The 27,026-nt window shown below is 37.5% G+C and overlaps 1 protein-coding gene across 14 annotated transcripts in view; it reads left to right on the top strand.

Moving 5' to 3' along the window:
- MIER1 (MIER1 transcriptional regulator) overlaps nt 1-27,026 on the top strand; it is a 72,892-nt gene that overhangs the window by 33,948 nt on the left and 11,918 nt on the right. For all 14 annotated transcript variants that reach the window (XM_005204465.5, XM_005204463.5, XM_024989592.2 and 11 more), the window contains 5 exon segments: nt 1,112-1,176; nt 4,734-4,806; nt 22,796-22,947; nt 24,146-24,227; nt 25,645-25,739. In XM_005204465.5, the coding sequence (XP_005204522.4) occupies nt 1,112-1,176; nt 4,734-4,806; nt 22,796-22,947; nt 24,146-24,227; nt 25,645-25,739 (467 nt within the window).

Raw genomic sequence — 27,026 nt, 5'->3', positions numbered from 1 at the left:
AGGAATCCTTACCCTAGAAATAAGATAAGAAAAAATTAACCATTAGTGTTATTAGTTTAAATATATAGTTTAAATTTCTGTATTTAAAAAAGAAAAATACTTGAATACAATACAATAACCTCTCCTGAAATGTGGTAAAGTAAAAATTGATTAAACGTGGTTACTGCTTTGTGTGAATGACTTCTGTTACACATTTTTGTTTAGAGGTCAGTGTAGGGCTGCTGGTGATAATTTTATTGTGAATTTTTCTTTTTAGGGATACAGTCCAACTTAAAAGTATTATCACTGCACAGAGAGATTAATTACATTTAATTATTTGGAGGAAATGTATTTTTCCCCTAGTTAAACCAGGAGCAGGTCCATTGCCAAAATTTGCTTAAAAGTGGGATACTAAGTGACTGTATCTTGAAATAATATATCATAGTTCAGATGTTATTTCAGTATGCATGGGAACTATACATACAGTGCCCATCTTAGCTTTTCTATAGAAAGAATTAATTTCTGTATGTGATGTTACCATTTTGAATTTTGAGTGCCATTGTAGAGTTGAGAAGATGCTGACAATCTAATGGTTTTCAGATTTCCCGCTCCTTTATGTAAAGGCATTCTTAGTCCAGTATGTAAGCAAATAGCAATTTGCCTGCTCTGAATAAAACAGAAGTTGGGGAGACATACATGTGCTCTCTTCCTGCATTCCCCCAAAGTGATGTTATAGCATTCTCAAGTGTTTTAAGGACCACTGTTCAGAAACTATTATTTTGTCCCAGCTCTCATTTAATAAGGGAAGAAACTGAGATCATATAGTTTATTCTGTCACCAGGCTGTTGGAAGCAGGATTAGGTTTAGAAACAGATTGTCTTGACTCTGAATCAATTTTTTCCCTAAAGTTTTTTGTAGAGTATTATTTCATGAAAATATAGTTATCTAAGAAGATTGTCCTGGAAGGTCTATGAGTTTTGTTGTTGTTTTAACTGACAGGGTAATATTTGACTAAAAATATCTTGACCTACCTCTGCAAATACCTTTTGGCATATTTAAGTATTTAATGGTAGATGTAAGAATGGACAGGCTAAGCAATCATTTTATAGTACTATTGTCTTACTTATTCTAGATAGTGAAATAGAAGAAGAATCTGAAGAAGATGAAGATTATATACCATCAGAAGACTGGAAAAAGGTAGTTAGAGCCATATTTTCCCAAAACTTAGATAAATTAATATTTAAAGAGCCAAGTATCTTCTTTTACCAAAAGTTTGATAAAGTTGAAGTAAGTCTTCTTGTGACATATGTTCAGACTTTCCCTTAATACATCCAGGTGAGAAAGAACATAAATTTTCTTATAAATAAAATAACGATATAGAAAAATCAGACTTTGTTGAACAAGTTGGTACTCAAAGCAAAATTACAAATCCAAATTTCTAAACTAGTTAAGAACTAGACTTTTGTTAGCTACACTGTAAAAAGTATCACATGTGATTTTTTTCTTTTTTATATATGTATCTACTTGAGAAAACAATTGTGGAGGCTCTGGTATTTGTTAAGTAAATTTTCTTTAATGAGTTAGATTACAGGTTTTTCTATCCCTTATTAATGTTGATACTCGCAGCTCAGAGTATATTGTGTGAAGAGATAGATTTGGACTTTGGTATAACTATCCATAATTAATTTCTAAAATGAGTTTAAAGATAATGACATGGTCTTTAAAAATAAAATTGTATAATAGTGTATAATTAATCTCATGGTTAAACTGAAGAATTTTAAGCTGCTGCCAAACAGTTGACTTATTAGGAAGATGTATCACATTATTATGTAGAATTGATTAGGACAAATCATCTATATGAGGTGATGTCATACTTGTTGCGATAGATACCTGATTTATCTCTTAGAATCTCTGTTGAGGGTTTTGCTTTTTTTTTCCCCCTTGGTGTTCTTTTCCCTAGGTCTGATTCTGAATTTAGTGCATAAACAGTCATTTATGTGGAAGCAGAATTGCCCAAAATACCAGATCGAGTGGCCTTTCTGCCCTTTTTAAGTCATGATTGTTTAATTAGTCAGTACTTTTGATCCTTCCCTGTGTTTTGTTTGTTAGTTTCTTTAAAGTTGTCTGGTCTGGATGCCAGGGGCACACTTAAGAGATAACCCCCTTTGTGGATTAAAATAAGGAAAAATCTGTATATTTTGTAGTTGTAGCTGGGAAGAATGAAGTATTAAAATGACCTTGGACTGTACTACCCAAGGATTATGGGCTTCAGCCAGAATTGATGTATTTATGGGTTTCCAAAGAGATGTTGGCTTCCCTTGTAGCTCAATCAGTAAAGAATCTGTCTGCAATACAGGAGACCTGGGTTTGATTCCTGGGTTAGGGAAAATCTCCTGGAGAAGGAAATGACAACCCACTCCAGTATTTTTGCCTGAAGAATCCCCTGAACAGAGGAGCCTGGCAGACTACTGCCCATGGGGGTCGCAAGAGTTGCACACAACTTAGCGGTTAAACTACCACAAAGAGATGTTTAGAAAAGAGAGACATCAGTGTGGGTTAAAGTGGTAAGGAAAGATTATCATAGTGCATGTATTAATTATTAATAACTTGAATAACTTGAATGATTAATGAATGAATGATGGGACTGAAGACAGAAAAAAAGGATCACAGAAGTTACTATTTGTGTGACTTGTTTGAGCAAGTGTTAACTACATGCAGAAATTAAAATTAGAAAAGCTGGAAACTTTGGTAATCAACTTAAACTGTTATTTTCTACCACATATCCAAGTTTGTTTTTTCTCCAGTATAAATTGATTTTGTATCTGGAGTGTCCCCATAGAGTATTTGATTGAGCCTTGAATTTTTTCTTTTTTTAAATGAAGCAGTACAAACTCAAAGGAGGGAGAACATGGGGGAGATAAAGCCCTCATTACTAGGAAGTATTAGTCCCGTCCTCAGGAAAATTATGTAATAAAGCAAATCCAGATTTATATAATAAAGTAAATCCAGATTGTCTTATTTTAGTCCAATTTGTAAAAAGCTGTCAGGATTCAGAGATTAATCTTCTAAGGCTTGTAAGACAAAATTAAATTTTTATTGAAACCTGAGGTAGAGGAAACAGCTTTGAAACCAAACCTGAGTTCAAGTTATAGCCCAGAATTTACTAATAATGTGATCCTAAGGAAACTCATTTTCTTGAGTTTCATCTCCTTACATACAGTTATAGGGACAGCAGATTCAGCCTTGTCGAAGTTGGTGAGGATTAAATAAAAATTTTGCATAGATACTTGGTACATAATGCTCCTAAATACTGTTTTCCTTCATTTCCCTACAGAACAAATTTAAGGTGAAAAGTTTCTGAACGCAATAGGAAAAAGGAGAGGCATCTTTTCTTTATACTAAGCTAGAAATTATCAACCCTGGCTTCATGTTAAAATCACTTAAAGAAATCTTAATGCTGGTTACCATGGCCTTCATCCAGAGATTCTAGTTTATTTGGTCTAGGATAGATCCAACATTGAATATTTTTAGAAGCACCCTAGCCAGGGTTGATAACTTGACTATTCCCTATAGGTGGAGATGAGTTAACTTAAAAGGGACACAAGAAGTGACAATAGGGTATCCTTTTTTATAGTGAAAGATATAAGGAAAATTCCTATGTATGAGTGGAAAACATGTGTGTGTGGTATTTTTAGAAAAACTAACTGGTTTTCCTGTACAGGTGCAGCAATAAATTTATTACATAGACATGTCTTTGAAGTTACACTAGATAAAATGAAGCTCTAGCATCAGTGGGAAACAGTAATAGGAGAGAGGAACTCTTCAAATCCCAGGAGTTATTTAAACTTACTAGACCATGATTTCATACCTTTCCTACGTAAGTCTTTATTCTGAAAATACAGTAACTGTTAACATTTAGCCACAGACAAAAGAGGGCCCATGTAATTAATCTTGGTCCCTATGTCTTATGTTAATAAAATCTCATCAGTGGTGACCTCTAATTGTCATTCTGAACAGCCAGTTTCCCCTAACTTGTGTTTTGACTATATAGATTGATTATCAGATTTCCTAAAATAAGATTGAATTATGTTTGGGAGAAGTTATGATTTCATCTTACATTGTTTTAATGAAAGTTAGGCACTGATTACCTGTCCATTTGGTTTGAAGTTTTATTTATTTGGCCTCTACTGGGCTTTATTCAAACTGTTTTTGTTATTTCCTTTACCTTAAAGCTCTGGTTCTCAGACTTCATTGTGTGTCAGAATTATATGGATAGCTTGCTAAAATACTTAATTGCTGAGTCCCATCCTCATAGTTTCTGGTTCGGTAGGTCTGGGGTAAGACCTGAGTATTTGCATTTCTCAGTTTCCCAGGGAAGCTGATTGAGAGACCATAGCTTAGAGTGGGTACTCTGAAAATACCTTAATTTGACTTCCTGCTTTTTAGAGTTATCTTATCAGTTGAATTATGAGAATTCATTTTTATTTCTTTTTCTCCATATTTTAAAGTTCATATCCATTGTCTATATTGCATTTCACCTCATCATTATTACTGATACTTTCATCCAATCATATCCAAGCTCTTATCTATTATTAACTCATTCATCCTCACAATACTCCTCTGAGGTAGTTAATTGGTTGTAACTATTTTATGACAGAAACCAGGAACAGTTAACCCAGGAAGATGGTAAATCTAGAAAGTGGACATAAAATCTGTTACTCCATCTTGTTAACATTTTATATTTTTTAAAATAGGAGATTATGGTGGGCTCCATGTTTCAAGCAGAGATTCCAGTTGGCATTTGTAGATACAAAGAAAATGAAAAAGGTGGGTCATTCATATATTTACATAGCTGAATACATGCTTTTAAAAAGCAGGAATTGGTGAACTGTTTTTATAATGGGATAAGAACATGACAGTTCATTTGTTACCCCGTGATTTATGAAAGAAGACCCCTACACCATATCTGTAAGGAATATTTTCTGTTTTCTTCACTTTTGTTCATAGAAGTCTAGCCAAAAAAGAAAGAAAAGTGAATGCTTCTTTGGTATTGTATTATTAGATGACTTAAGACATCCTTTTAATCTTTTTTTATATTTTAAATACTCTGAATATACCCTTTTATAAACTTTATAATTTATATTTTAAAAGGTTATTTTGTAGGTTATTTTGTTTCAGTGGAAGCCATTGACAGAGTTTTTAAAAAACTTAAGTGTAAACAACTGATATAAAAAGCTTATTTGCTCCTGAAATTTTTAATATTATTAATATTGAGTGTTTTGCTGTTTGTGTTATTTAATTTGGAAAGACAAACTTGTGTACTTAAATTTTGCATGATCTTTTGTTCATTTTTTTGTGTAATAGTGCTAAGGTAAGTCATAAAGATTAAGTACTTGAACTTCTGAAAACAGAATACTTGAGGATTTTTTTTTTTAAGTCTATTTCAAATTATCCACTTCGGGAAAGTTCCAGAGAGGGAGAGAGAGAGTGTGTGCAGTGTGACATCACTCAGTGTTAGAAATCTTTCTTCATTTCTTTTATTTCAGTTTTCTTTTCCACATTTCAGCTTACATATGCAGAGCCTCTGGGAATTATAAAAGTCTTGTTTGTTTTCTTTTTAACTGAAAACCTATTTTATATTCTAAGCGTCTGTTTTCAGGGCAGAGCCCCAGATCAGAAGTCATTATAGGAATATCACAGGCTCTAGTAAATTGTAGTGACAACGGAAATGTTTTAGCACACTAGTAATAGCTTTCAAGTTAATTTCTGAAACATATAGGAACATTAAAGGTATCAGTATGGAATGACCTTATTGTATACTGAAATTCTGTGCACAATTTTTGTAAATCATTGTAATTGTGTTCAAAAATGAATGATCCATTGGGTTTTCGATTTTTTTGTATGTGGCAAATTAACGTTACAGTTAAAGGCAGTTTTAATTATTTCTTAATATGTTTGTCTTTTAACATTTTTGCCTTATTAGATATCACAGTGAATAGTGATCACAATTTCCAATTTTGGTTTAATGTTTTTCCATTTTAGCTAATTTTAGAAAGCAATTGCTTTCTTTTTGTTTTTGTTTTTTTTTCAGGACCCTTTCTTACTCTGAGAATTTAAGCATGTTACATTGTATGAGGATCAGATGAGATTTAACACAGTTACTGCCTTAGAGGAGTCACTGTGGTTCAGGTCCTTTCCTCTGTTTTTTAGTTCTATAATAGAAATTCATACCTTTGTCATGATATCAAGAACTCATCTGCATTTAGGTTAACCTGTGCACATGAACCAAACTTGTTAAACTGTTCAGTAAACCACACTATGAAATAAAACTGTCAAAGGGATAGTGCTGATTAGAGCCTTTTTTCCTTACAGAAAAAGTTTTGTATTTTTCATCGATTTGGTGAGCACATTCAAAAGGGTGAGCATTTAGTTTGGGTGATTTTGATTTTGATATCTTGGTACCTGCACAGTAAGAAGTTCTTTGGCAGATTGATTAGAATTTTTCATTGCTTAAGTAAACCCTGTTACTGAGTATCCTGAAGAGATATTGATAAAGCTTGTCTCTTAAATTTATGTAAATGATCGTTTTTAGTTAACAGAGTATATTATAATCATTTGTTTATTCAGCTTTGTATCCTTAGTATACCTTGAGTGATCTAAAACATAGACACTTAGTAAACATTTGAGTTACTCGATGGTTGCAGAATAGTGTTAACAGAACTTATATGGAGTCAGTGAACTTGAGGCTATCTAGGCATTTGGCCTTGCACGGATAACTGCTTCTTTTTCTCCTCATCTATAAAATAGCAAATCTTTAAAATAGCAAGTATTTATAGAGCTTTTTCTCAGGAGTTACACGTGATGTTATGTGTGGCACTTAGGGGCACAGTGTTTGGCACATAAAAAATGCTCGATAAATAACATTAATGTCCATTAAATAATTAATCTTATTCTTATGTTTAGGTTTAGGTTTTATTATTCAGATTTTCAGAAAGTATCCATTTATGCTCTTTTGCTTGCAGGTGACAAAGTTTAAACTGAGTTCAGTTAGCTTTAGCAAAAAAGAATTTACTTGATTGCTTTACTAGGAAGTTCTGGCTAATCTGTCTTCAAATAAATCTGGATTTAGGGCTTTTTATAATATTAGATCTCTCCTTTGCCTCTTTCCTTTATTGTCAGACAAGGTAGGATGGCTCCTGGGAGCTCATAACTTATACTTTTCACGATCCTAGTCAGGAACCAGGAAAAATGAGAACTTTCCCATCCCACTTTGCTCCAGCGAAAGTCCTGGAGAGAGCTTCTATTGACTCAGCTGGAATCTTACCCAGCCAGAAGTAATTACTGTGACCCAAGAGCTGAGTGAGTACTCTGGCTCATTTATCTCTTCTTTGGGCTCCAGGGTGCAGTGTCAACCCTGCTCAGACTGTATGAAAAGGGTTTAATTCGCAAAAAAGTTCGCTGGGCATATGAAAACCATGATTGTTTCTCCCATGTACTAAAAACTGAGTAAATGCCGTATCTTTGAGATAATTCTAAATAGTTCAGATGCTTGGTAAACATCTTAAAATGCACAGGACCCCTTTCCCCAAACTCAGAGTTATCTGGCCAAAGGTGTCAGTAATACTAAAACTGAGAACTCTTTACTAGATTAGTTGAGAATTAGATGGGCTACCTAGGGAAAAAAGTCGAAGAAATAAGGTATCCCCAAATTTTCATGCTTGCATGATGTAAGTTTTAGAGTGAACTTGGTTAGCACTAGCAGAGGACTGTGTGACTTGTTGTTTCTAATGAACATTAGACAAATTACTGATTCTTAAGTCACTTACTGAAAAATGAACACATATATTACCCTTAGTTGATAATAATAATACTGTTGAGACAGAAAGTTAAATTAATCTACACGTAGGTAAAGCTCAGCTAGACAACTTAAAATTCATGTCATTAATCACAGTGTGACCTTTTAAGATGTGGAAATTTCTATGGTAAACCACATTATTACATCTTGCTAATTATGTTTTAGCATTTCATCCTCATAATATATTGATCAGGTAGAATTTTTACTTGAGCATTAAAATGTGATGACACAGAAACCAGAGGTTAATAAATTCATTTATTTATTCACATTTATTTGTAGTCACTAGGAATTTCCAAGATTGTCAAAGTTTATGATTTTGTGATAAGTAGTTTCGCAGTTTTCTGCATTAGTCTTTCCCCTTCTCACCCCCCAACACACACATAATGAACTTTGTTAAATTATTTTGAATTCATTTTGCCTATGACACACTTAAAAATGCCATAAAAAGCACTTCCCCAATTAACCTGTGTTAATACATTATATGAGCTCTTGCCTTCTGAACTCCTTCACTTATTTATAACTACTTGTAAGTTATTTTTCTGCCGGGGTCCAGCCCCGGCTAATCCAGGGTATTCGAAGCGGGGACGGCATCGGCGACCTATTTATTTAAATATTTTATCAAAGATATAGAGTAATAGGATGAGGATAGCTCACTAGGAAAATTCAGTGGAGAAAAGAGGCTGAGTAGCTTGGTTTACGCGGGAGACCAATAAAACTTCAAGACAAGAAGTTTGCACCACTTACGTAGGCCACAGGCGTCTTTCTGTTCTCCCGAAGGAGAGGAGACACTGAGGCCTTCCCGGTCGGATCTTAGAAGCCCAGGCATAATTAGCAAGCATGGCGGGTTCCGTGCTCCAGATGGAGACTCAGCCAGAATTTGGGAGAGAGAGCGACATGGGGAGACCAAGTTTCGGTGAACAAGGCCCGCACTTTATTTTCCAAAGTAGTTTTTATACCTTAAGTTGTGCATAGAGGATAATGGGGGAAGGGGTGGAGTCATGCAAGAACAGCAGTTCCTGGTCCTAATCGAAGCCAGGCTTTCAAACTTATCATATGCAAAAGTTCAGGTGAATTACATCATCTTCTGGCCAGGAGGCCTGTTAACATTTTAAGAAACTTATCTTTCTCTAAAGGTGATTATTCCAAAGTCAGGCACCAGCCTCCAAAAAAGCACTGGACAAAGCTGCATTCCTATAGTGCAAAGGTGAGGTGGGCTCAGTCAAGAAAAGAATTAACTCAAGGGTCCAAGGTTACAAACATTGAGGCTACTACTTACATTTCTATACACCCATTATATCAATCAATACACTGCCAAGGACATAGTAGATAAGGAGTATGGAGACTTAGCAGCAAACATTGGCCCAATAAGTGAAAAAACCTTTCACCAATACAATTTTTAATCAATCTTTTAACTACTCAAAGGAATCTGTGTTTAGACAGTTTAGAACATCTCCTGCCTCTCACAGTTGGGAGGCTCTGAACAATCACATGTGGCCGGAAAAACCTATTCAGGCAGGCTAGAGGATTTCCAAAGGAGTTTGTAGGTTAAACACTGTCACACCCAGGAATTATTAACTGGAGCTGTAAGCTAACTCTTTTTTCAGAGAGAGGTAGTTGGGGACAGCCCCCCGTAAAGTCAGAGGTGTAGGTGAAAGCACAAAGCAGAAAGTAGGCAGACTCTGGTTTTGGGGGTAGATGCTCGAGAATTTCCAGGGCAACTCCTGAGGCTCGATCCCGCCTTTGCGTATGCGAGCCTCCTTCCTCATGACCTTTGTCATGGGTGGAGCTCCTCACGCTGGCTCCTGGCAGTGATAGAATTCCAGTTGAGCTATTCCAGATCCTGAAAGATGATGCTGTGGAAAGTGCTGCACTCAATATGCAATATGCACTCAATATACAATATGCTGGCTACTTATGATTGCTTTTTAAAAGTTCTAATTTAAATTTGATAATTCATTAGAATGAAGAAGTTTCAGAAGATGTTACATTTCAGTGATTGGAATCTTTCAAAATCCAGCGTGTTCATGAAGTTATACTAATTATTTATAATGGAGTATTTTTTCTTTGTATTGCTGTTATATTTGTAGAGGTTAATGTCATATTTATAGAGATCATTCCTCCATGTTTTCTTATGTTTTATCATAGAAGTTGCGTTTCTCTTGGCATTTAGTCATTCTTCAATAGACATTTAATAAATATTAGTTGTGTTTCCTGTTTTATTTAGAGCATAGTCAAAAGTCATATTTTATTTAGAATATAAACTTAACTGCCAAATAATCCATCTACTTCTGGAACCAATTAAGGCAGTGTGGTTTATTCTCTGAGAATTCTAGCTGTTCTCAACTGTGTCATTTAAAAAAACCTTTCTTTTAACAATTTTATATTTTTGTTTTTGGCTGTGCTGGGTCTTTGTAGCTGCATGGGCTTTTCTGTACTTGGCGGCAGGTGGGGGCTACTCTTCATTGGGGCGCATGGCCTTCTCATTGTGGTGGCTTCTCTTGTTGTGGAGCACGGACTCCAGGACACATGGGCTTCAGTAGTTGTGGTTCCTGGGCTCTAGAACACAGGCTCAGTAGTTGTGGCATACAGACTTAGTTGCTCTGTGGCACATGGAATCTTCCTGGACCAGGAATCATTGTTGTTTTTAATATATAGTAATTGTGTAGCATTAAGTGTCATATTCTCAGGGTTATCCTGTCTGACTGAGGTGCATGCACTGGTTCAGTTGCAGTCATGTCCGACTCTTTGTGATCCCATGGACTATAGCCTGCCAGGCTTCTTGTCCATGGAATTCTCCAGGCAAAAATACTGAAATGGGTAGCCATTACTTTCTTCAGGGAATCTTCCTGACCCAGGGATCGAACGTAGGTCTTCTGTATTTCAGGCAGTTTCTTTACCGTCTGAGCCACGTCTTGTGTACTCAGTTTAAATAAGGATGTGTTTGCAACCTGTGACTTGGGACTTCCAGATTGACTCCAGAAGTATCTCTGAGTGTGTGCTTGTTTCATAGGCCCAACATGGGAGTATCTGGAAGAACACTGGGGACTCAGGGACCCACCCTCCATTGTCTTCTTCCTGAACCAGGGTTTCATTGTAAGGCACTGTCCATCTCCCACTCTCAAACCAAGAATACATGGACTGTAGTATGGAAACAGGCTGAGTAGAGCCCAGAAGTCAATAGCAGTATATCCAGATTCCCTTTATCATGGGAGTTTATTGTATTTACAGTTTAGAGAGTTTCAGTAGGATTATACCAGTGGGTTAGAAAAGGAATGCAGTTTACTAAGGAAAAATTTCTAGAGCTTGTCTTTTGATCTATACTCTTTTGGGAAACAAGGGTATAATATTTTGAAGTGTTTGTGTGTAGTGACAGGGGAGTGGGTAGGGATATGGTAATTTATAAGAAAACACTTAACACAGTACCTGGTATGTCTCAAACAAGGAAGTTTGACACTGTCAGCTATGCCTTGACTCTTAAATTCAAAGTCTTTTCTCTAGCTGGCTCCTTTCTAGTGTCATCTAAGTGGTTATGTCTCCTATTTGGGGCTTCCCCGGTGATTCAGGGGTTAAGAATCCGCCTGCAATGCAGGAGCCACAGAAAGACAGGGTCTCCATCCCTGGGTTGGGAAGATCCCCTGGAGGAGGGCGTGGCAGCCCACTCCAGTATTCTTGCTGGGAGAATCCATGGACAGAGGAGCCTGGCAGGCTACAGTCCATAGAATCACAAAGAGTCAGACACAATTGAAGTGACTTAGCATGCACTCACATCTCCTAACTTTAAACACCAACAAACAAAACCAAAAAGTTCTTCAGCTATGCTTCTTCTCTAGCTACTTACTCTGTCTTCGTCCCTCATAGTGGGACTTTTTTTCAAAAGAGGTTTCTGCTTCTTCACCTTCTGTTTCCTCCTCAGTCCTCTCCAGTATGGCTTTGGCCATTTCTGCATAGAAAACATTTTTTAAAGATTCACCTCTTCATTAGTAAATCCAGCGCACTTTTAAAATCTTCATCCTGGGGAGAACAAGTTGGCGGAGGAGTAGGTGGATGTGGAGTACGTCTCTCTCCATGGATACATTCAGATATACACCTTCAGACATAGAAGTGCATGCAGAACTCAGGACAGGAGTACCTGACCAGAAGAAAAGAATATATAGAACCACCAAAAACTTGGTAGGATGAAGCAACTAGGGGGAGAAATGGGAGTGTTAGTAGGACTGGACCCGCCCTCAGCGGGTGGAGGAACTGAAGCAGAGGTCTGATCCCCACACTGGGGCAATTGTCTGAGTCAGGGGAGAAACATTTAAGGCTGAGAGTGAAACAGCTGATCTGTGGCAGCCTAAATGGAATGAGAGTCAGACAGTCCTTGCTGGAGCCATACATATCCCAGACAGGGACGCAGTTCTCCTGGAAGATGCAGCAGCTGGGAGCTGGAGTTTAGGGATTGTGGAGCAATCCCAGGGAAAGTTCTGCTGTTGACTGTGGAGAGGCAGATCTAGGGGATGTGAAGGAGGAGATTGTGGTGGGAAATGCCTGTGGAGGAAAGCTGGGCAGCCATGGAAGCAAGGCAGTACTGCTGAGTCACATGTAGGGGATGGAGCCATCACCATAGTGTCTCTCTCCCCACACTACCACCATTGACAGCTGAACAGTAGAGAGGCTGACCCATCAAACGCCTGACGCACTGAACTATAGAGCAGGATCCCAGCCAGGGCTCCCTCTATATGCCTGACGCTCTGAACAGTAGAGAAGGACCCCAGGCAAGAGAGCCCTCTAAGTGCCTGAATGGACAGAGCTACGGAGAAAGACTGGCTAAAGAGGCCTTCTGATTGCCAGCTGCAAGAGGCTCAAAAAAAGACTCTGATAAAGCCATAATGCTTGTGGTGGAAGCAATCAGTGTCCCTGTACAACTTGGCGCCACCAGGGTTCCCGCAGGCCAAGCAGCTGTGTCACCTTCACGCTCAACTCTCACTGGGGCAGAGCTGCCACAGGCAAAAAAGTCTTGCATCTATACATGCAGGGTCACTTCGGTAGTGTCTGACTCTTTGTGACCCTGTAGACTGTGGCCTTCCAGGCTTCTCTGTCAGGGAGCGGAGGTTCTCCAGGCAAGAATACTGGAGCATATTGGCCAGTGCTGGTTGCCATACCCTTCTAGAGCACTATATTTCCTGCTGTTCTAGCTGCCATCTTCCCTCAGTATCTGGTGCTGCCAGAACCCTTGTCACCCAAGCAGCTGCACCACCTCCACACCTGGCCCTCACGGGGGCAAACCCAAGTCCTCCAGGGAAGCCCCAGGAGCAAACCCCAGTGGACGACCCACATCCAGAGGTGGAAATAAAACCACAGTTGAAACCCAGGGGTAGTGTGACTAAGGAAGAAGACCCAAAACCTTCCCACCGGCTGTACAAGCTGCAGATTAAATCCACACAGTCAACTGGCCAGACTCTGTGTCTGTGGAATATATAAAAGGTCATTGAGAGCTGTCACAAAAGAAAACACACTAGTCCTGTTAGCTGTGGACATTGGAGGCAAGAACACACAGGAGTAGGACCAGATAAGAGTCTGAGCTGCCCTCACAGCAGGTCAGAGATCAGCACAGTGTCAGAGGGCATCCTAGGGAGGTGAGTGGACAGTGACTCCCAGTGAGGGAAAGGACTCTGACAGCAGTGACTCAAGAAAAACATGTGTTATTCTTATGTTTTGACTTGTTCTGTAGATTCTTTTGGATTTTTTTGTCTTCCTCACCCCTCCTCTGTTATAGTTGTTGATTTTATTGGCACTATGAAATCTAATTAAGCTTTTGAGTTTTGTGGGTTTTTTTGCCTTCAGTTACATTTTTCCCTCAGTCACATTAAAAAAAAAACATTTTTTATTGTTGTTATAAACCTTTGCCTCTACATTGGGCTTCTGCAGTTCTGTGGAATCCCCCCCCCTTTTTTTTTGTTTTCTCTTTTTTAGTTTTAATTTTTTAAACGTACTGTTTTTTCTATATTTATTCCTTTGTTTGCTTTTCCTACTGTTCTTTTCCCCTTGCAGTTAATCTTTAATGTATATAAATCTTCTTTATCTACCTCTTTGTAAACTTGCATATTTATTCTTTCTTTCTTTTCTTTCTCTCTTTTCCACTCAACGTATTTGTTAGTTTTATTTTCATTGCTTTATTCCCCACTTAGCACCTGCTTTAGTTTTGTTTTCCGGTTTGTGCTTTAGTTAGTTTTGTTCTTAACTGGTAAATATAATTTTTGATTTTCTTTGTTCACTGGGTCAGTCTGCTGTTCTTTATTTTTGTTGGACTGTTTTGACTTTGCTCATGGATGGATATGTATATGTATGTTCCATTATTTTAATTATTATTTGCCTGATTTTGTAACTGCCATTTGTCTGGGGTTCATCTTTGGCCTCTCATTCTTGGATATTTGTTTTAATCTCAGTTAATGCCATGACAAATCACTTGTGAAATCTTCGTTCCTGATCAGAGATCAATTTCTGAGCCTTGGGAGTGGGGGCACTGACTATAAGACCCTAGACTACTGGAGAACTAACCCTAGGGATATCACATAGTGAAGGAGAGCACTTGAATACAAAACCTGGCATCACCCAACCACCAGTAGCAACCTGTGCAGGACACCTCATCTAAACAACAAACAAAACAAAAATATAAACCTAGTCATCAGAAGACTGGATTACCACCTCACTCAGCCTTGCCCATCAGAAGAAAAACAAACAAAACCTCAGTACAAATCTCACCCTATTAAGCTTATACAAATCACTGGACCAACCTTAGGAGGGCAGAAACCAAAAGAAAGAATTAATTCACCTTGAAGTCACCTTGGAAAAGGAGACCTCAAACAATAAGTTTGAAGAAAAGAAAGAAAATGCAGAGAAATACTGCACAAATGAAGGAACAAACTAGAAACACAGAAGTGAAAATAAATGAAGAGGAAATAGGCAAACTACCTGAGAACTCAGAATAATCATAGTAAAGATAATCAAAAACCTTGAAAACAAAATGGAGCAAATGCAAGAATCAATTAACAAAGACCTAGAAGAAGTAAAGGATAAACATACAGAGACAAACAACAAAATTACTGAAATTAATAAATCTCAGTTATTTTCTAGGAGGAATCAATAGCAGAATATCTGAAGCAGAAGAACAAATCAATGAGCTGGAAGAAAAATGGTGAAAATAAAGTAAAAGAATGAAAAGAACTAAGGATCGTCTCAGAGACCTTTGGGACAATATCAAACACACCAACATTCCAATTATAGGGGTTCCAGAAGAAGAGGAAAAGGGTGTGAGAAAATTTTTGAAGAGATCATAGTTAAAAATTTCCCCAACGTGGAAAACGAAATAGTCTATCAAGTCCAAGAGGCACAAAGAGTCCTATACAGGATAAACGGAAGGAGAAACACGCCAAGACACATACTAATCAAACTAACAAAAACTAAAAGAAAGAATTTTAAAAGCAGCAAGGGAGAAGCAACAAGTAACATACAAGGAAAACCCCATACTCTTAACAGCTGGCGTTTCAGCAGAAACTCTGCAGGCCAGAAGGGAATGGCAACAAAAGGGAAAATCTACAACCAAGATTACTGTACCCGGCAAGGATCTCATTCAAAATTAATGGAGAAATAAAAAAGTTTTTCAGACCACCAAAAGTTAAGAGAATTCAGTACCACCAGGCAAGCTTTAACAACAAATGTTAAAGGGACTTACATAGTCAAGAAATACAAGAGAAGAAAAAAGATCTACAAAATCAACCCCAAGCAGTTAAGAAAATGGCAATAGCAACATATATATCAAAAATTAATTTAAATGGATTAAATGCTCCAACCCAAAGACAGACTGGCTGAATGGATACAAAACAAGATCCATATGTATGCTGTCTACAAGAAACCCACTTCAGACCTCAAGACACATAGAGTGAAAGTGAGAGGATGGAAAAATATATTCCATGCAAATGAGAAGCAAAAGAAAGCTGAAGTAGGAATCCTCCTATCAGACAAAATAGACTTTAAAGAAGATTACAAGAGAGAAGGAAGGTCACTATATAATGATCAAGGGATCAATCCAAGAGGAAGACATAACAATTGTAAATACCTATGCACACAGCACAGGAGCACCTCAATATATAAGACAAACACAGACAAAAGGAGAAGTTGACAGTTAACACAATAATAATAGGAGACTTTTAACAGCCCACTCACACCAATGGACAGATCATCAAAACAGAAAATTAATAAGGAAACACAAGTCTTAAAAATGATACATTAGAGGAGATGGATCTCATTGATATCTTCAGGACATTCCATCCAAACACAGAAGAATACACCTTCTTCTCAAGTGCACATGGAACATTCCCCAGGATAGTCCACATCTCGGGTCACAAATCAAACCTCAGTAAATTTAAGAAAGTTGAAATCGTATCAAGCATCTTCTCCAACCACAGCACTATGAGACTAGATAGCAATTACAAGAAAAAATCTGTAAGAAACACAAACACATGGAGGTTAAGCAACACATTTCTAAATAACCAAAAGGTTACTAAAGAAATCAAAAGTGAAATCAAATTATTTCTAGAAACAAATGACAAAACAATGACAACTCAAAACCTCTGGGATGGAAGTTTATAGCAACGAATAGACAACCTAACTTTACACCTGAAACAACTGGAAAAAGAACAACAACAACAACAACAAAAAAACAAAATTAGTAGAAGGAAAGAAAGAATAAAGATCTGTGCAGAAATAAACGAAAAAGAAATGAAAGAATTAGTAAAGATTAATAAAACTAAAAACTGGTTCTTTGAGAAGATAAAATTGACAAGTCTTTAGCCAGACTCATCAAGAAAAGAAAAAGAGGAGAATCAAATCAACAAAATTAGAAATGAAAAAGGAGAGGTTACAGCAGACAACACAGAAATACAAAGGATTATAAGTGACTATTATGAATAACTATATGGCAATAAAATAGATAACCAAGAAGAAACGGACAGATTCTTAGAAAACTTCAATCTCCCAAGACTAAACCAGGAAGAAATAGAAATTAATGAACAACCCAGTTACAAGCACTGAAATTGAATCTGTGATCAAAAATCTCCCCAAAAATCAAAAGCCCAGAACCAGGTGGCTTCACAGGAGAATTGTATCAAACATTTAGAGAAGAGCTAATCCCTCTCCTTCTAATACTCTTTCAAAGAATTGCAGAGTAAGGAACGCTTCAAAACTCATTCTATGAGGTCCCTATCACCCTGATACCAACACCAGACAAAGACAACACAAAAAAAGAAAACTTCAGTATCACTGATGAACATAGATGCAAAAATCCTCAACAAAATTTTAGCAAACAGAATTCAGCAAAACATCAAAAAGCTCATAACCATGATCAAGTTGGGTTATTCCAGGAATGCAAGGATTCTTCAATATATGAATCAGTGTGATACACCATATTAACAAGTTGAAAGATAAAAACCATATGATCATCTCAACAGATGCAGAAAAGGCCTTTGACAAAATTCAGCACCCATTTTTGATTAAAACTCTTCAAAAAAAAATGGGCATAGAAGGAACCTACCTCAACATAGTAAAGGCCATATATAATAAGCCTACAGCAAACATTATTCTCAATGGTGAAAAACTTTCAAGTATTCAGCCTATGATCAGGAACAAGACAAGGGTGTCCACTTTCACCACTGTTATTCAACATAATTCTGGAAGTCCTAGCTATAGCAATCAGAGAAGAAAAAGAAATAAAAGGAATCCAGATTGGAAAAGAAGTAAAGCTCTCACTGTGACATAATACTGTATATAGAAAACCCTAAAGATAGTATCAGAAAATTACTAGAGCTAATCAGTGAATTTAGCAAAGTTGCAGGATATAAAATCAATACACAGATATCACTTGCATTTCTATATACTAACAATGAAAAATCAGATAGAGAAATTAAGGAATCCCATTCACCACTGCAACAAAAAATTAAATAGGAATAACCTAAGGAGACAAAAGAAATGTACACAGAAAATTATAGGACACTAATGAGAGAAATCAAAGATGACATAAACTGATGGAGAGAGATTCCATGTTCCTGGGTAGGAGGAATCAATATTGTGAAAATGACTGTACTACCAAATGCAGTCTATAGATTCAGTGTGATCCCTATCAAATTACCAATGGCATTTTTCACTGAACTAGAACAAAAATGTTCACATTTCATATGGAAACACAAAAGGCCCTGAATAGCCAAAGCAGTGTTGAGAAAAAAGAATGGAGCTGGAGGAATCAACCGTCCTGATTTCAGATTATGCTACAAAGCTACAGTTATCAAGACAGTATGGTACTGGCACAAAAACAAAAGTAATAGAACAATGGAATAAGATAAAAGCCCAGAAATAAACCCATGCACCTGTAGGAACCTTATTTTTGACAGAGGAGGCAAAAATACACAATGGAGCAAAGACAACCTCTTCAATAAATGGTACTTGGAAAACTGGACAGCTTCGTGTAAAAGAATGAAATTATAACACTTCCTAACACCATACACATCAGTTCAGTTCAGTCACTTAGTCGTATCCGACTCTTTGCTGCCCCATGAATCACAACATGCCAGGCCTCCCTATCCATCACCAACTCCCGGAGTTTTCTCAAACTCAAGTCCATCGAGTTGGTGATGCCATCCAGCCATCTCATCCTCTGCCGTCCCCTTTTTCTCTTGCTGCCGATCCCTCCCAGCATCAGAGTCTCTTCCAATGAGTCACCTCTTTGCATGAGGTGGCCAAAGTATTTGGAGTTTCAGCTTTAGCATCAGTCCTTCCAAAGAACACCCAAGACTGATCTCCTTCAGAATGGACTGGTTGGATCTCCTTGCAGTCCAAGGGACTCTAAAGAGTCTTCTCCAACACCACAGTTCAAAAGCATCAATTCTTTGGCACTCAGCTTTCTTCACAGTCCAACTCTCACATCCATACATGACCACTGGAAAAACCATAGCCTTGACTAGACGGACCTTTGTTGGCAAAGTAATGTCTCTGCTTTTGAATATGCTATCTAGGTTGGTCATAACTTTCCTTCCAAGGAGTAAGCGTCTTTTAATTTCATGGCTGCAGTCACCATCTGCAGTGATTTTGGAGCCCCCCAAAATAAAAGTCTGACACTGTTTCCCCATCTATATCCCATGAAGTGATGGGTCCGGATGCCATGATCTTAGTTTTCTGAATGTTGAGCTTTAAGGCAACTTTTTCACTCTCCTCTTTCATCAAGAGGCTCCTTAGTTCCTCTTTACTTTCTGCCATAAGAGTGGTGTCAACTTCATATCTGAGGTATTGATATTTGTCCCGGCAATCTCGATTCCAGCTTGTGCTTCTTCAGCCCAGCATTTCTCATGATATACTCTGCATATAAGTTAAATAAGCAGGGTGACAATATACAGCCTTGACGTACTCCTTTTCCTGTTTGGAACCAGTCTGTTGTTCCATGTCCAGTTCTAACTGTTGCTTCCTGACCTGCATATAGGTTTCTCAAGAGGCAGGTCAGGTGGTCTGGTATTCCATACACATAGATAAACTCAAAATAGATTAAAGACCTACATGTAAGACCAGAAACTGTAAAACTCTTAAGAGTAAAACATAGGCAGAACACTCGATGACATAAAGCAAGATCCTGTCTGACCCACCTCCTAGAGTAACAGAAATAAAAACAAAAGTAAACAAGTTGGACCTGATTAAACTTAAAAGCTTTCGCACAGCAAAAGAAACTAAGCAAGGTGAAAAGACAATCCTCAGAATGGGGGAAAATAATAGCAAATGAAAAAACTGACAAAGGATTAATTTCCAAAATATAAGCAGCTCATACAACTCAATGCCAGAAAAACAGACAACCCAATCAAAAAATGGGGAAAAGATCTAAACAGACATTTCTCCAAAGAATCATTCAAGTGGCTAACAAACACATGAAAAGATGCTCAGTATCACTCATTATTAGAGAAATGCACATCAAAACTAAAATGAGATATACTGCCTCATACCGGTCAGAATGGCCATCTTTGAAAAGTCTGCAAACAAATGCTGAAGAGGGTGTGGAGAAAAGGGAATGCTCTTGCACTGTTGGTGGGAATGTAAATTGATACAGCAACTATGGAAGACAGTATGGAGATTCCTTTGACAACTAGGAATAAAACTACCATATGGCTCAGCAATCCCACTCCTCGGCATATACCCCGAACAAACCAAAATTGAAAAAGACACGTGTATCCCACTGTTCATTGTAGCACTGTTTACAATAGCTAGAAAATGGAAGCAACCAACGTGTCCATCGAGAGATGAATGAATAAAGAAGTAGTGGTACATAAACACAGTGGAATATTACTCAGCCCTAAAAAGAAATGCATTTGAGTCAGTTTTGAAGGTGGATGAACCTAGAACCTATTATACAGAGTGAAGTGAGTTAGAAAGATAAATATGGTATTCTAATGCCTGCAAGGCTGCAGTCCATGGGGTTACTGAGAGTCGGACACAACTGAGCGACTGAGCGACTTCACTTTTCACTTTCATGCATTGGAGAAGGAAATAGCAAGCCACTCCAGTGTTCTTGCCTGGAGAATCCCAGGGATGGGGGGGCCTGGTGGGCTTCTGTCCATGGGGTCACACGGAGTCGGACACGACTGAAGCGACTTAGCAGCAGCAGCAGCAATGCAAATACACAGAATGTAGAAAAATGGTACTAAAGAATTTATTTACAGGGCAGCAGTGGAGAAACAGACATAGAGAATAGACTTATGGACGTGGGGAGAGGGGTGGAGAGGGTGAGATGTATGGAAAGAGTAACATGGAAACTTACATTACCATATATAAAATAGATAGCCAATGGGAATTTGCTATATGGCTCAGGAAATTCAACCAGGGGCTCTGTATCAACCTAGAGGGGTGGGATGGGGAGAGAGATGGGAAGGAGTTTCAAAAGGGAGGGGATATATGTGTACCTGTGGCTTATTCATGTTGAGGTTTGAGAGAAAACAAATTCTGTAAAGCAGTTCAGTTCAGTCGCTCAGTTGTGTCCAACTCTGTGACCCCATGAACCACAGCACACCAGGCCTCCCTGTCCATCACCAACTCCCAGAGTCCACCCAAACCCATGTCCATTGTGTTGGTGATGCCATCCAACCATCTCATCCTCTGTCGTCCCCTTCTCCTCCTGCACTCAATCTTTCCCAGCATCAGGATCTTCTCAAATGAGTCAGCTCTCCACATCAGGTGGGCAAAGTATTGGAGTTTCAACTTCAACATCAATGCCTCCAATGAACACCCAGGACTGATCTTTAGGATGGATTGGTTGATCTCCTTGCAGTTCAAGGGACTCTCAAGAGTCTTCTTCAACACCACAGTTCAAAAGCATCAATTCTTCTGCGCTCAGCTTTCTTTATAGTCCAACTCTCACATCCGTACGTGACTACTGGAAAAACCATAGCCTTGACTAGACGGATCTTTGTTGGCAAAGTAATGTCTCTGCTGTCTAGGTTGGTCATAACTTTCCTTCCAAGGAGCAAGTGTAAAGCAGTTACCTTTCAATAAAAATTAAATTAATTTAAAAAATTCTTCATCCTGCTTTTTTAACAGAATTTTAAAAGTCTATTATTTTCTGAAGCATTTTTTCCCTTTGCTGCTGTGTTGCCATACTTTTGATATTTTGTCTGTCTTGTGACTGTTCCTTCTTAATTTTGTTTATGTTTTCGTCTTCCTGTCATGTAGAATTCCACAAGGCTTTTGTCTTAGTTTCTTCTCCACTCCTCTTACTTTAAAGATTTTGATGAAATTTGGCCTTAAGTCTTTTTATAATGGAAATTCTGATGAAACCTAAATGCTTTTTTTTTTTTTAATGAATTTTGTTATTATGAAAATGATTTACACTTACAACAATACGTTTTCAAGCATCATGGAAAAGTACGAAGATGTAAGAAAAAATTGTCCCAAATCCCACCACCAGGAAATAAGCAGTGTTGATATCTGGCGAGCATTGTTTTAGACATCCCTATTCAGAAATCATAATTATAGTTTAACATTATTTAATGTGTCAGAATTACTTTAAATTGCTTTAAATCCCTAAAACCTTGTTTAATAGGGTTGTTTTCCCCATTTCACAGATGAGGCAGAAAGAAGGGAAGTAACTTGCCAGGGTCATACAGATATTATTAGTTAAGTGTTGGTAGTGCTATTCAGGAGAAGGCAATGGCAGCCCACTCCAGTACACTTGCCTGGAAAATCCCATGGACAGAGGAGCCTGGTAGGCTGCAGTCCATGGGGTCGCTAAGAGTCGGGCACATGACTGAGCGACTTCACTTTCACTTTTCACTTTCGTGCATTGGAGAAGGAAATGGCAACCCACTCCAGTATTCTTGCCTGGAGAATCCCAGGGACAGAGGAGCCTAGTGGACTGCCGTCTATGGGGTCGCACAGAGTTGGACACGACTGAAGCGACTTAGCAGCAGCAGCAGCAGCAGTGGTATTCAAGTGCTTCCCTTGTGGCTTATTCGGTAAAGAATCCTCCTGCAATGCGGGAGACCTGGGTTCAATCCCTGGGTTGGGAAGATCTGTAGTAGGGCATGGCAACCCACTTCAGTATTCTTGCCTGGAGAATCCCCATGGACAGAGGAGCCTGGTGGGCTACAGTCCATGGGGTCGCAGAGTTGGACACAACTAAATGACTAAGCACAGCACAGCACAGTGCTGTTCAAGCTAAGAGAGCTTGGAATTTGCTAAGTCAGACCAGATCTAAAAGGGGCATCAAGTGGTACCTGTCTGTTTAGGTTGCTTAAATTACTTATAAATATTGCCTCAGAATGAAGTCAAGCAGGTAGTTGGACTACGCTTTACCTCTTAGTTGTCAACATTTTGGCTCTAAGTTATTTGTTCCATATGTATTAACAAAAACTTGTCTCAATTTGGCATTTTTAACATTATATTTTACTAATTTAGTATATGAAAATGATGATCAGCTCCTGTGGGACCCTGAATACTTACCAGAAGACAAAGTGATTGTGTTTCTTAAAGATGCATCTAGAAGAACAGGTGATGAGAAAGGTGTAGAAGCAATTCCTGAAGGATCTCATATAAAGGACAATGAACAGGTACGTGAATAAGAAATAACTTAAATTTTTCCCAAAATACATTAACCCCATATATGTATAAGTGCTGTCACAGTATTTTTCTATCCACCAATGTTCTATACAGATGGTGTCTGACTTAACAAAGGATCAGCCTAAAATTTTTTGACTCTATAATTGTATGAAAGCAATATGCATTCAGTAGAACTCATGCTTTGAATTTTGATGTTTGCCTGGGCTAGGGTTGAATATCTCTTGTGATGCTGGGCAGTGGCAGAAAGCCATACCTCGCAGTCAGTCATGCAGTCACAAGGGTGAACAACTGATACAACCATTCTGAATTCATACAACCATTCTTTTCATTTTCAGTACAATATTCAGTAAATTACGTGAGATAGTCAACACTTACTATAATACAGGCTTTGTGTTGGATGATTTTGCCCAGTTGTAAGCTAAGTAAGTATTCTGAGCACATTTAAGGTAGGCTAGGCGAAATGATGATGTTCAGTAGGTGAGGTGTATAAAGTGCATTTTCAGCTTAACATATTTTCAACTTAGGATGGGTTTTTTGGGACCCCTTGTAAGTAGAGGAAGCTCTGTAATATCATCAGCAAGGAGTCTGAGGTTGTAATCTGCATAATATATGTAGTATTGACAGCACTTAATTTTGGTATTTTAGCCTCAGTAGAAATTTTGATATTTTGTATGTATTTTTTTATTAGGCATTTTGAACTTCCGTTGCATATCCCAGAGAATCTGTGGATATCATTAAGCTAGGAATACTCATCTGGGATAATGTAATTCTTTACCTAGTAGAACAGTGCCTACCATGGACCTAATAACAGCATTATATACTTTACCTTTTTCACCAGTGCTTTTCTTTTCTGATTGTTTAAAATTATCTTTGAATAGGAACATTAAAAATAAAAAAAAGGACTTGTGATTATTATGATTTCCTTTTATTTCTAAACTCCTAGAAAACCATGCCGCTGCCAGAGGTTTGCTTATCCAGTATTTTCTACATATTTAGAGGCAGTTAATTGTCAGGAATGAATTACGTTTGTTTTCCTTTAGTGGTTTTTATGTTGCAGTCACTGGAATTATTTGTCCTCCAGAAAGGATGGAGACACTGGATTCTAGAAAAGCCTTTACTCAGTTAAGAAATTGTCACCTTGAATTGTTCATAGTCCAGGTTACATATTGAAGCCTTTTATTTTTCTAGGCATTATATGAATTAGTTAAATGCAATTTTGATACAGAAGAAGCATTGAGAAGATTAAGATTTAATGTAAAAGCAGCTAGAGGTAAGCATAAATATTAACTTTTTGTTTTCACGATGTAGCAGAAGTTTAAACTTTAAGCTATTAAATTTTTTGAAATTTTAAAAGTTTAAAAAATTTTAACTAGGTATATCCTAAATTTAATAATACTAATCTTTCTGAATTTAGTAAGTATTTGTTGGATAATAGTTATAACTTGTTAAACAACTTGTATGTAACAAGTATTATACAAGGCATTATGGGGAATGGGGTGAATATTGTCCTTTCCTTCATGAGAAAATAAGACCATTTAAATAAAAATACATAATGCCTTTCAGTTTCAAGGCATTTACAAATATTTTCTTACTTGATCTTGGTAATGGTCCTGTGAACTGAGTAAAGTGACAGATGTTACCTTCACTTTAAAATTGATGAGAACTGAGGTCCAGTACTTTGGCCACCTCATGCATGCGAAGAGTTGACTCATTGGAAAAGACTTTGATGCTGGGAGGGATTGGGGGCAGGAGGAAAAGGGGACGACAGAGGATGAGATGGCTGGATGGCATCACTGACTCAATGGACGTGAGTTTTAGTGAACTCTGGGAGTTGGTGATGGACAGGGAGGCCTGGCGATTCATGGGGTCGCAAAGACTCGGACACGACTGAGTGACTGAACTGAACTGAACTGAGGTCTTTTTGCTGAGGCAAGCATGATTCATAAATAATGAAGCCATAGCTAAAATTCTTTTGTTACTCTAAACTGGCTCCCACCCCCACTTCACTAAGAGTACTGTTTATATATCATTGTGTAACCAAGGAAAGAGCATTCATTCAACAAAAATTGAAGGGCCTATTAAATTGTGAGGATTTAACTATAAACAAGGCCCCTGACCTCTCGGTGCTTGGAGCCTAGGTAGGAAAGCTGAAAAATAGTTCTGAGTTCTTCCAAGGAGAATTCAAGGGTGCAGTTCAAACTTACTACAGTAGGACTTTACCTAGTTGGTGAAAAGAGTGAGGCAGTAAAAGAAAGCCTCTAGAACAATATATTTTTACTGGGCTATAAACGAATTAGCTAGGTGAAAGAGGGTATGAGATAAGAGGCATGCAATAACCTCTAGACAAAGGGAAGAGCATGCACAAAGTCTAAAGAAAGAAAGAAAATAATGAGTTTAAGGAATTGAAAGGTGGCTGGTTTAGTTGGATCATAAAGAATAAAGAGGAAATGGCCTAAATTGAGGTTGAAGAGTTAGGGACTAAATCATCCAAAATTTTATTAAATAAGGATGTTTTATTACTTTTATCTTTTTAAGCCATCAATAATAGAACTCAGGAGTAAAATATTTCTGTTGTTACCAAAAGTTATATTTTTATTTACAGTTTTGTTATGTGCAGGATTTGGGAGAATATTGCTTAACAGTTTCCTTCCCCCACTTTCCCCCTACCCTGCCCCAAATTTTTTCAGAGGAATTATCTGTTTGGACAGAGGAAGAGTGCAGAAATTTTGAACAAGGGTTGAAGGCCTATGGAAAGGACTTTCATTTGATTCAGGCTAATAAAGTAAGTAATGATATATGTTGTCTCTTTTTATAAAAATAAGTTTAGTTAACCTAGGTCATATGAAATCTACTATATTTTCTAATGTTAAAAGTTCTGTAGTGAATATATAATATGCTAGTATTTAGGAAATTATTATAAGCATGCCTAGACTCCCTGGCATATATTTGCCAAGTAACTGTTCCCAGTGTGGTATTTATTGGGAACTTTTAAGAACTGGATGTTTTAAACTATGTTCATCAGCTCCTGGATGGGATGTGTGAGTACATATCATGCCATATGAATATCAACTATACAGTGTTAATTTATATCGCCCCAAATTTCGTAATTACTTACAAATTTATTTAGGCTTAATTCTCTTAAACTGAAATCAGGTAATATTTTTAATAGAACTGCACAATTGTAAAGAATAAAAAATTGTGTTCCTAAGGGAAATTAGGACAGGCAAAATTAAAATCTCAAATTTAAATATGGCAAATTAAGTAATGTCTAGGCTTACGAATGTCACATTTTTAGTGAATATAAACGACAAGGAAATTGGCTTTACATGTGTCCTTGAAGATGGTATATCAGATGTGTGATGGCTTACCTAGGGTGATGTTGAAAGTATCTGGGCTTTATGGGCTTGAGTCTGAAGCTCTATAAATAGTCTGTCCTCATCCTCTTTCATATCTCTAGATGTACAGTATCTATTGTATGTTCCATAAATAAAATAGTTGCTTACAAATTCTCGATTTTTCTCAATTTTGGTGTTCTTTAGTTTATTGTTGATAATTTTGTTAATTGTGTTATTTGACATCAGACATAACTAATAAGAGAGAAATTTTGCATCTTAGCATTGATATAAAAGATGTAGCCAAACCATGTTCATGTTGTAACCAAATCATTTGATATTCTCCAATATAGTGATTTCTCTGTGAAAGGATTGTATTAGGCTAATGACTACCTATATATGTTTCTGATTTAAAGAAAAGCAAATGATCTCATGGTTGAAAGGGCCAACATTTTGAAAAAGTTTTCTAGCATTCCTGCTTAAATTCAAACAATACTGACCCAAGCATGCTATGGAGGGGAACCCCTGGGGATGATAAGCTGATGTAACTCACAGGAGCAACACCCACCCCCCCCACCCCCCGCCAAAATCCTTTTTAAGGAGTAAGAACTTAGTAGGTGACTTAAAGCTTTTAGCCAAAAAAAGTCTTAACATGATATTGAAATAAGACCTTGATTTCTTATTTATGAAGAATATTTGGGATGGTGGTATTTCAGTGTTAAAAAAGTCATCTGACC

This window comes from Bos taurus, chromosome 3 (assembly GCF_002263795.3).
Source record: "Bos taurus isolate L1 Dominette 01449 registration number 42190680 breed Hereford chromosome 3, ARS-UCD2.0, whole genome shotgun sequence".
Classification (NCBI taxonomy): Eukaryota; Metazoa; Chordata; class Mammalia; order Artiodactyla; family Bovidae; genus Bos; species Bos taurus.
The sequence above is the reverse complement of the archived record's forward strand: the minus strand, read 5'-3'. Positions and strand labels throughout refer to the sequence as shown.